Source organism: Centrocercus urophasianus, unplaced genomic scaffold (assembly GCF_019232065.1).
Source record: "Centrocercus urophasianus isolate 14NV4802_14NV808 unplaced genomic scaffold, USGS_Curo_1.0 seq_18, whole genome shotgun sequence".
Classification (NCBI taxonomy): Eukaryota; Metazoa; Chordata; class Aves; order Galliformes; family Phasianidae; genus Centrocercus; species Centrocercus urophasianus.
Genome location: NW_024884733.1, coordinates 15,912,670 through 15,924,279, shown reverse-complemented (window position 1 = coordinate 15,924,279; position 11,610 = coordinate 15,912,670). Strand labels below are relative to the sequence as shown.

The following is an 11,610-nucleotide window of genomic DNA, read 5'->3' as shown; positions in this document are numbered from 1 at the left end:
CCTGGGCAGCCTGGTCTGGTATTAAATGGGGAGGTTGGTGGCCCTGCCTGTGGCAGGGGGGTTGGAGATTCATGATCCTTGAGATCCCTTCCAACCCAGGCCATTCTGTTATTCTGTTCTAGAAACGTCAGGAGCATGAGAACAGCTCATCGTGTACCCTCAGAAATAGGAGATAAAGAATCAGTGGGCTCTTGTCAACCCTACAAAAAAGTTAGTCCTCCAAAGCAAGCTGGGTGGCAGTTAAATCAACAAGAACAAGGGCACATGATCTTCTGCAGTGGAAGATGTTTTTGGAGGCGCAGCTTCCAGCAGTGCAATAAATTGTGATCTTCAGATCACATGAAAACACTCAGTTATATTCTAATTCAAAATCTATGACATATTCGTTCTTCGGTTACTTTCTGTTCCCACAATAGGACTTACCACAGCAAAGTGTACTGTGGCAAAGTGTTTTTATGACAACAACGCAGTACATTTTCTATTTCAGTAGTTGCTAGTAACTGCTCTTTCTGGATTGTCAGTCCCACAGCTGTTGACTTTTTCAACTGGATTTCATCTGGACTTCAATTCCACTTGGAGTTCTCCTACCTCTGTTTTGGGAACTGCTACAGAATTCACATCAGAAGACTACACTGTTGTTGCAGGGATTCGCAATCAATTTATGCTCAAGCAGTCAAGTGTAATTTGTGCCTCAGTTGGTAAACTGTTCACAACAGCGCATGGCCAGCCCTTCTCTATATTTGTAACTGATTTTATTTTTTATAGTTGACCCTTTCTTTATAACAAAGTTATATGTTGTATTAAGTTGGAAGCCTTGCACAAATAAAAGAAATCCAAAGCTACTAACAAAAACTTGAATAAAGGAATATGAGTACAATGCCAATGTGAAAACTAAAACATAGCATACATCGTGGACTCATGCTTTAACTAAACTGCAGATTTGATAGGAACAGCGAACACAAGAGATCAGACATCTTGCAACAGATAATAAGTAAACTCAAACAATTTGAATGCTTCTTTCAAAGATCAGTTTTTGGATCCACTACAACTTCCTTTCATTCTTTGCCACTTACTTCCCTCCCAGATTAAATTGGTGGGAGTGATGGTAAAGAAGTAAGCATGTCTCGCCCACAAAAGCTTCATGGTAACTCCAAATTAAAAAAAGAAAGAAAAAACAAGTGCACACAAGTAGTAGAATTCAATGCACACAGCATTCTCCTTGTCCTGGAAACCCAGAAATATTTTCCATTCAAAAATAACCTGTTTACATTGGCATTATTTGGAGATTTATTAAGTAGTTTCCTTGGCCCAGTTAAAGTATATATACACCATAACCTCTGAGAAGAACGAGAATATGGTCTGCATTTTTTCACACATGTAGGAATGTATTTGTCCTGCTGCATCTACATAGAGCAAATCTGCAGCAGCTACTAGAAGCAGTACTTCAAACGTGGAAGGGGGCTGTTTTGGAGGGAAAAAAATTCATAAGCAAAGCTTTCATTTATTTTTTTAATTTTTTTTTTTTTTGCTGTGCAGTCTGCAAAAGCTATTTTGCATCATTCTCAAAGAAAGAAAATAAATGAAAAGCTTAACAAAAGTGAACTAAACCTGGAAAATAACTTCTACCCAATTAAGCTTGAATTTATGGTAGAAACACATTCCCATTATGTAGATTGAAAAAGAAGTCTAGATAACAGCACACAAAGCATGTTATATTTAATGATGTTGTGAAATAAAACAGAGAATGTAAGAGAACCATTCATCTTTTCAATATCACCCACAGGTGTACTGCACTTGTCATCTTCACTAGCACTCTCTCTTAAGTAGGCCGCTTGCCCCGTTGTCCCAGATAGACACCTCTGTGTAGTGACACACCTGCACAGCATTCATGGGAGCAGTCTCCCCCTCTGCTCCTCAACAGTCTCTGATCAAGTAGGCTCCAGAAGTTCTAATGCTTCACCATGGTGGAAACAATGTCACCACAATACCATCCAGGTGATCTGCAACACTCACACCATTATCAGCAGCAGCTGCACACTTAGAAGCTTCCTCATCACTGCACAGAGTAATCCAAAAACTCTAGGCAGTGCTCTCCTTCTTTACAGAGAAGGAACTGACCCTGTACCCAGGCCCATGAGGCTAGCTCAGGACTCAACTGCATACATACTTCTAGCACAGTTTGATTCTACCATACAAACATTCAATTAAATTTCCACTTCTATGATATGAGTCACAGAGAGAAAAAAAAAAAAAGTTAGTACAATATAACGAGTTTCCTAATCATTCAATAGGCACAACAGATTAAATAAGTTAATATATTACTTTGCTCTTCAAAATTATCATCCTAAAAGTGATCATTGAGAAAAATTGCTTTGTAAAATAGTCCAAGCATGCAGCAAGAACATGTTTAAGTACCTCCAGAAAACATTAGAAAGCAATAACCTCAGGACAGCAGCAGCCCCTAGTGGCATCCTCAACTCACAGTGGCATGTGTCAACTACGGATTTACAGATCTTGAGTAAACTGGTTTCAAAATAAGAATCTTGCAAGTAAATTATGTTCTCTCACTTCAAATCACAGAAAATTGTGAGTTGGAAGAGATTCACAAGGATTGAGCCCATCTCCTGCCTCATCACAGGATTACCAAAACTCAAACTGTTGTCTGAGAGCACTGTTCAAATACTACTTGAACTCCAACAGTTGATGTTATGACCAGTGCCCCAGGAAGCCTGTTCCAGCACCCAACTTCCTTTCTGGTGAGGCACCTTCTCCTCATACTCAGCCTGTACCTGCCTTTACACAGCTTCATGCTGTTATCAATATGTATTTTAAATTTTTCAGCTAATGTCTAATTTTAGACACAGGTTTTTATTCTTTCATGACTAATATTTATGCAAGTTCTGTCCAGTACTGCGCGGAAGGCGTAAGCTCAGCAGAACTTACGAGTAATGATCACTTATTTAATGAAAGAGAACTGGAGAAATACATTTTAAAATAGCCTTTTTAAAAATAAATACAATGGGATGATATTTGTATTGTTTTCCATATCTGGTTGCCTATGCAGAAAAAGTGCTAACCAACAAGATCAGTATATGCAGTTCTGCTTCTTTATGGATGTGGAGTACTTCTTGCACAGCAAGTATACCCTGCAGTTTGCACTGACTACTATTTCAAATCAAGCTCAACACACTGAGCTAATCAGCAAAAACTCCAAAACTTCCTACCATAGCTCCTTGGAGAATTCCAGTTTCCCTTTCTTGTTATTCTACTGCTATTTTTTCCAGTATCCCGCTCAATCTATTACATCCAGTTGTGGATTAAGAGCAGAGCAGCAACACAATATCAGTGAAGTATTCTAGGTTTCAGAGTTAATTTCCTTCCACTGACCTGAAGAAGTGCAGAAGTTTCTTAGGCACATTCCAAAAGCTTAATGTGACTAGGGCCAGAGCTGTACTCACACATTAACAAATGCTTGAGCAACCAAAACAGAAGAGATTGACACGTACTGGACAAGGAGAAGTACATGAATTGACTAGGGAAGGAGACATCTCATCCGTACACGGCTGTTTTTAGAAGGTTATAAACAAAACAGGTTTCCCTAAAGCTACACCAAAAATTCTGGAGCCCACTAAAATGAAAAATAAGCAAAACAAAACCAGCATCAAACACACGGTGAACCTTGGCCCTACTACCATGGTAATTTAGAAAAATTTGCATTCATAAATCACAGAACCAGTTTCTTAAAACAGACGTACACTTTTATTTTTAACATTTGAAATAATTTTATTCCTGGATGAACCATTGAACGTCCTAATGCATCTGTAAACAGAGTATCACTATAAAACAATTTAAAATACCACGTAAAATAATATTATGGATGTATGCATTTCATTCCATGGTTTCTCAGCATAATCATTTTGTCTATTTACAAATATATAAAGATTTCGCGCTTTAGGTCATCTGAAATATCAAAGAGGTATTTTCAAATCACACAAATTAATAAATATAGAACTTGTTTTGTTAAAAATCTACAGTATACTGTACATTCAAGTTGAGGCAAAAGAAGTTTTAATGCCAGTTATGCTTGAGATGTTTCTCATAATGAGTGTTTCCAATAATTAAACCATTCCTAAAAGTGCTATCTCTGTCTGTGATGAAAAAAAACATTACGATCCAATATTTCATTACAGCCAAAGTTTCAGACCATAGCTTCATTCACAGAATCACAGCTTCTGTTACTAGAAAAATACCAAAGCTTTAATATACTTTTAAATAAGCATCTTTCAAGAGCTGCAAGAAAAAAAGAGGCAAGAAATGGTCTATAAAAATTAAAAGCCATGTGCACACACATACATACACATCACAGCTCAGCCTACCACATAACCCTTCAGAAGAATGATCAAACTCACAGCATCCTGTTACACTTCAGAACAGTAAGTTTATGAACATCTCTAACAAAACAGCAGGCAACCCTAGGAAGTCTAAGGCAGTTGTTCTATGTGCAAGTTTCTACATAGCAGAGTGCCAGCTTCAGAGTCTTCCTGGGACTGTGCATTACTCAGTTTCTTCCTTCTCACTTTCCTCCCACTGATTTGGCTCGGTGTCAACAGCAGGTTTTTTTAATGCAGCATTGAAACTGATAAAAAGATGAAGTTACAGTGTAAATAACTGCACATTCAGTTACAAATTACACTTCAGAGAGAAGCACAATACAGTTATGATATGATGCTTAACATATTCTTCTACATATCAATCACAAGACCTAGATAAGATCATTCTGTAAGTTATCACAATTTCACTGCTCTACATAGAGTTCAGCACCATGAAAAACAAAAAAACACAAAAACCATCCACAACATCATTTGAGATACCTGTTATGTGAAATACACTGGGAAGTCTGGCAGGATTCAGCTGAAACAGGACCACTCACCATACAGTGAGGTTTTCTCTGCTGAGACATTGAGTTCACTAGCCGATTGTCTTGGTCAGAAGCTGGAAGGCATACATAAATCAGTTAGATGACACTCAAGTTGAAAACATTTGAAGGATTAGATTTAAGTCTTCTATCAAAAAAGAAAGGACAAACAAACAACAACAAAAAAACCACCTTTCCTCCCAACTTACAGCATGACTGTAATAATAATAAACATAGCCAGAAACACCAGAATTTGAAAAAAGTATAAATCAGTAGCTTTAGTACACAGCTTAAATCTCACAAGTTGCTCAAGATCATTAAAATCAACTCATTCTTCATGGGCAACAAGGCAAAAGATCTGTTCCTAAAAATACAGATTTTTTTCTACTATGGAAATGAATTATATCCTAACCATCTTACAGGTAAAAGAAGGAAAAAGCATATTATAGTAACATAATTTGAACCAAATACTTGCTTCCTATGAAGGCACTTGGAGTTGTCACATTTTCAGAGTGCTTGTAATCGGTAGACATACTTAAGAACTGTTGCTTCAACCATGCTCCTCTATCTTCTTCAAATGCTTTTCTCTAGGAAAAGAAATGACTGTTCACAGTTACGACCACACAAACAAGCTTAGTCCACATTAAATTTACGTTATTCCATATAAAAAAAAAAAAAAAGTTATGGAATATCCATGCAACTAAGGTGAGCCAACAGTTAAACAAAGAGTTACAGTCATATAAGCAAGCTTTTGATTCCAGCAAGGATTAGCTGAGGAAGTATTTATTTACAAGCCAAACCCCATGGTTTGTTTCAGAGGTCTGAATAATCCTTTCATTTCACTGTTCTCCACTCCAGTGGCACAGTGTCCTACCACTGTCTCCTGTGCTCCCCCTTGCCCCCCAAGTCTTGCACTAACTCATGGAGATACCTCTAATTTCTAGGCAGTTGCTAATAAGGATTACTGCTTCAATCTTAGTCCTCAACTTTCTCATAAACAAATACAAGTGACATTGAAAATAGCACTGATCACTTCCATGAAAACAACTGAGCAGAAAGAAAGGTGATGTTTCCTTTTCCAATCACTCTATGATGAAGGCTTGCAGTATTGCTTCAACTTTCTCTTTACTTATTTCAAATTTAAGTATTTTAATATTCAAAAGCACAGGTAACTACATTTATGTTGTAATATGGTCTTAAGTATTTCAGAACAAACATTTATTATCCATCAAAAATTACAAAGCTAAATTCAAGATCACATTAAATTAAAGAATTCAATAAAATATAAGTAAAAGAAAATGAAAAAGTTGAAGAATGCATGATTACATATGTAATGGCCTGAGTCAATATTTGTCACTGTGTGAACTACTGTTGTACCAGTGCCTCAATAAAACTCAGAATATTCCTATGTTCTTGACCTTTCACGTTCCTCCCTGCTAAATTTGTAGTCTTCATGTTTTGATCCTAACTATTGGCCAACAAAAAGATATGTGCTAGAGCACATTTAGAGAAATACCCAACCCAATTCCCTCCCTAAGTCTGTTTACTAGCCAGATTAACTACAAGAACACAAAATGGCCCTAAGGCAAAGATATATTTTGGCTTTCTGCAACACTGCTTTCCATGAAAATCTAGACTCTGAGAATTCAGTGCTGCAGCCAAATCTGACAGTGATTTGCATAAGCCTTGCTGTCTTAGAAAGCTAAATTGAAACAGCCTCTAATGAAGGATTTAATGAATAAGCAGACAGATCTTTCAGAAGTACCTAGATATTTCCAAAGCTGCAAGAAAAATGATTCACCTAGTTGCAGCAAATTCATATTCCAATACACATAATGTGATGTTTGTTGTTTTGTTTGTTTTAAGCTGAATGATCTGCTGCAATGACCAGAGCTGTTTTACACAGTACGAGAACAAGCTCTCTGTATAGAGATATAAGCAGACAATGTGTATCAGGCAGTTTTTAGTGTGTATTAGAGTTATTATTATACTCTCTTCCATAGGAGTTCCTTTTCTAATACCTTTCCACTTTTCTAATACCTCTAGTCCTAATCTAATAGCAGCTTCTGTAAAACTTTTTCGTTCCTTCTCAAAATTCTTTTTTTGTTCTTGAAATAGTCTCCATTCTTCCTGAAGACGCTCTCTTTCTTCCAGAAGATAGCAGTCCTGTAGTAACAGAGTGGTGTCATCATCACATGGAGACATAAGCTGTTGCTGTAGATATAAAAACAGAAACAATAATTTTGGAGTGACTATTAAGTTGTTTAGAATTTCCACAGATTTAAGTTACATCAAAAAACAGTTGAAGTTTGATAAATGAGCAACACAGTTGGTAAGGGCAGAGTTTCAAGCAGCTAGCAAAACACCTCTGGCCTCATCAGCCTTCCTGTCTATTAACTTCTCCCAGAATTTCTCCTACCAGGGTTACAAATTCATTAAATTACTAATCAACTGAACAGCCCACTTAGACCAATCACCAAGACATCCTATTTAAAAAGCACTGTCAATAAAAGGAGAAAAACTCAGAGGTGAGCAATAAGTGACATTAAAAATAATAATAATTCAAAGATCTTGAAAATAACAAAATTTAAAGCCTGCTACCTGTAGAAGTTGTTGCTGTGTTTTGATCATTTCTTTACATTGCTGAAGTTCTAACTCTAGTTTTTCAGTTTCCAGCTCATGGTCTTCCCTTGAGATTACATCTTTGTCATTCAAAGCTCCTGAATGCACACGTGACACTAAGGGAGGGGGAAAAATGGGAAAAAAGTTATTTAGAAATCATTCTTCGCAACACTTAGGACTCAAAGCAATAGCAAAGATTTTCAAACTGTAATAGTTTCATTCCAAAAGACACATTAACCATGCACTCAAAATTACTATTATCAGGACAACCGATCCAGAACTGGTGCTACACACATAATTAAGCACTACTGTTGTTTTTCCTGAGCTGAATGTTACAATGTTGCCTCAGATTTTACATTTCTTCAGGTAAAGCACAAGTCCGCGCTGCAACAGCATTGCATAAAAAAAATTAAAAAAAAAATAATAAAAAAATCAAACCACCAAAAAAAACAAACAAAAAACATAACTAACCAAAAAAAAAAAAGCCACCACAACTTGGTTCGACATTTCTTTAAAAGAAAATCAAGACAAATTAAGATTTCCTTTCAGCGGTACATCGTTAGCCTATTCTGAGCCCACTACTGAAGGGCCTGTATGTTCATAAGAGTATGGCAGTAACTATATATATCATAGATAAAAAAGGAAAGATTTTTTCCTCATGCTCTATGAAGGAGAAACAGAGCTAACAGTTGGAACACTGTGTGCACATTTTTAACCCAGAAAGGGAATGAATCACAGAGGAATAAAATGTGTGAGGTACAGTGTGGTTGTACAAAGATACAACTACCACAGCATTTGTAATGTGCCAAGTTTTGATCCCCTGATGACAGTATTTAAACACTAAGAACATGGTCGTCTCTATAAATTCAAAAATGAAAAAAAAAAAAAAAAAAGTGACTCCAAGAAAACTGCAAATACTTGAATCTTTTCTCCTGATGCTCGCAATTATTTTATTTTTTGGTTAGTATACTGAGTCAAGTACTACTCAGAATAAGTGATCTTAAAATCCTTTCTATGAGAATATGTCTATACCAGAGACCACCTGCTCTTTTATTTGCAACTACATTCATGACCTTCTCACTCTTATTCCTGACTGCAAACATCCTTGTTGTAGCAGCAGCATTTGCTTACACTGGAAAATAATACTAGGAAAGAATTTTATATATTTTTAGCTGTCTTTTAATGCTGTTTAACAGCTGGAAACGAGGAGAGCCCAGCACCATACCATCAACTAGTTCATTTTAGAATGCCAGCAGAAGCAGTAGATACGGCTGCGACAAGCTCAAACTCTAAGGATCTATGTATCACATATCACAATTTGAAAGAAACTGAATATCTGCAATTACTTGAACAGCTCAGACAAATGGGGAAATACAACCAGCATTTACAAAGGATGCTCTGAAAATAATGTTTCCTGTTTAAGTTGGCCTAAGACATCAGAGGCAGACAATGGTGGTATGGCAGTAGAGCTGAACTTTCCCACCAGCATTCAATTACATTTTGTTGCCATGTAACAGATGGCAGCGGAAAGGCAGTAACGGCATCTGACATGGAAATGCATACGAAGCAAAGGTGTGTCACTGAATTCCTCCATGCAGAAAATTAAAAGCTTGCTAAATGTTCACGGAGACCAAACACAGTGGATGTGAGCAAAGCAAGGTGGTGTGTGGTGTGCTTCAGCAGCGATAACAGCATGTCACCTCCGCTAACGCAGATTTTGTTGTTCTTTTTTGTAAGCATGACAACAGGCTCTTGTTCACTGCCGACAAAAGCACACAGCTAATGATGGCGACTACGTTGAAAAAAATGCCATTATGCAGTTCAGAATTTACTCTATTAAATAGTGCTATTGTGATCTTTGTATCTGTTATAGTTCCCATGGAAATAGAGAGCGTTACTTTTGGAGTGACCTGCATATTACAGAGCATGTACTTCCAAAAGAAAAATAAATTCTTTCTGAAGAAAGCTGTTTACTCTGACAAACTACAGTGTGTCTGTTCTCAGGATAAAAGATGATTGCTAAGGTGACTGCTTTCCTAACTTCCCACAATTTAAACTCACAAAGAAAAGGAAAAACACAAGTCTTTTCAGGAAGTCTACCAGGTCACAGTCCTTTCCATTTCAGCTTCCACTTAGATTAGACATACAGTAACATAAGTCCAAAGAGCACGACACCACATGGAATTATCTGCAGCACTTTATGTGTATGTGTAAGAGTTAAACATCACCTTGGTTATCCAGCTTTTCAACATGATTTTTCAACATTCTCCATTGTTTTCTAATGCTGTTGGTAAGCTGCTCTCGCACAGTTTCACATGACAGTTCCCACATATTCTCTTTATTTAACTCTCCAGTGTCCTCCTCCAAGTCTGAAAGTACCTGCAGAAATAGAAACAAAGCCTGCTGCAAGCCATCTTACCATTCAAAAAATATATATTTAAATACACATATAGATTTGTTTTACCAAAGAAAAGTAAAACCCATATATACTGAAAAGATTTTTCCAGGTCCTTCCATTGCAAGCCTTCCAAGAAGTATTTTAATAATCAGATGGCTCCAGCATTGCAAACTATCAAAGACTTAAGCTTAACAGAAGAATACTTACTGGCCCATCTTCAGACCTTTCTTTAGGTTTTTGTTTCTGTGGTGGAAGAAGTGAAATAATCTCTTTCTTCATTTGCTGAAGAACTTTTTTCAGCTCAGCATTTTCCAATAAAAGTTGTTTTTGGCGTTGCTCATAGTCATTTAGCAGAACTTTGTACATTTGCTCTTCATTTCTGGAAGCAGAAATGTGACAGTAACAAGGTGACAACATAACAAATACTTTCAATTAATGCTGTTCTAAAACAACTACAATTTCACCTGGCTTCCGTCTTATCAGTCCTCCATGCACCTCTCTTCCCATCAGCTCTACCAACATAATTTAGAACTTCCATAGCTACAAATGAAAAGGAGATTTCAAAGCATGAAACAACGTGCAATTACACACATATTCAGATGACACTTCTTTTACCTTTTGATGTAATTACTGTCAAAAAGACTGCATCACCCAAGTATCCCCCTCAGTCTTAAGACCAAAATGAGACCATGCTGCTCTGCTTAACAAAGCAAGAGTAAAATAAACAAGGATAGAAAAAAAATTGTGTTTGGAAAGCCAGGGTGGGGATGTTATTCTATCTTACAAATTTTATACACTTCTTAAGAATATCCTCACCCTCTGTTCCAGCTTTTATGTAAATTGTGTATACATTATTTCAAATATGACGTCAGAACAGTAGTTCAAGCTCAATTCTCATTAGCTCTCAAGGAAACGGGAAATAGACTTAAGATCTCATTATTTTGACCTCACTGATATTTCAATTAGTATTAACTAATTTGAGTAAAAAACACGTAAAAAGTTTTGTTCACTTACGTGTGAGGCTTCCAGAGATTACTGTGCAGATACTAAATTACCTTCTGTTGCCAAAATAGGTGTTCCTGATACAGCGTCCCAATGTGGTCTGTTTTACTTGCAACTTTACTTGTTGGTTTCAGAAAAGCAAAACCAACTCAGCCACAACATGAATAGTTAGTTGTCTTCTGGCTCAGCAAATTAACCAGCTCACTAAAATATGACATGCTATAGATGGCAAACAGCTGAGAGTGTTTTGGAGGGTGGCAGGAGGGATAAAAAAAATTAGAGTAGGACTTCCTTTCCAATGACATCAGTCAACACATTTCATCTAACAAAAATTTCACAATATATTTAATGTTCCACTGGGTACTTCAGCACTGAAGAAAAGGGATATGAACATAACATCATACAAAATTTACTTATTTGCCATAGCACTCTACTTACCTATTTTTTTGTCCTTTTTGTTCATGACCAATTGATGTAAGCGTTCCTTTAATTTATTGTATTCTCTCTCTTTCCTCTTCATATCATGATTATACTGTGTAGCTCTACTTGAAATTATGTTTTGTAACTTCTGAACCTAAAAACAATCCCACAAGAGAGCAGATTTAGTCAACTAAAGCTTAACATAAACACATTTCTTAAAAAAAAAAAAAAAAAAAAAAAAAAAAAAAAAAAA

At 36.5% G+C, this 11,610-nt stretch overlaps 1 protein-coding gene across 4 annotated transcripts in view; it reads right to left on the bottom strand.

Moving 5' to 3' along the window:
- Positions 1-3,752: 3,752 nt before the first annotated feature.
- The window catches only part of LOC122160779 (SSX family member 2 interacting protein), a 20,079-nt gene continuing 12,221 nt past the window's right edge, over positions 3,753-11,610 (bottom strand). For 3 of the 4 annotated variants that reach the window (XM_042819653.1, XM_042819652.1, XM_042819654.1), the window contains exons 6-14: positions 11,376-11,511; positions 10,400-10,475; positions 10,143-10,314; positions 9,766-9,916; positions 7,517-7,653; positions 6,956-7,129; positions 5,391-5,502; positions 4,872-4,992; positions 3,753-4,636 (exon numbers count right to left, since the gene is read on the bottom strand). In XM_042819653.1, the coding sequence (XP_042675587.1) occupies positions 4,555-4,636; positions 4,872-4,992; positions 5,391-5,502; positions 6,956-7,129; positions 7,517-7,653; positions 9,766-9,916; positions 10,143-10,314; positions 10,400-10,475; positions 11,376-11,511 (1,161 nt within the window). In that variant the 3' untranslated portion in view covers positions 3,753-4,554. Of the gene's footprint in view, positions 4,637-4,871; positions 4,993-5,390; positions 5,503-6,936; positions 7,130-7,516; positions 7,654-9,765; positions 9,917-10,142; positions 10,315-10,399; positions 10,476-11,375; positions 11,512-11,610 lie in introns of those variants that run through there. The other variant, XM_042819655.1, reaches the window with a different exon arrangement.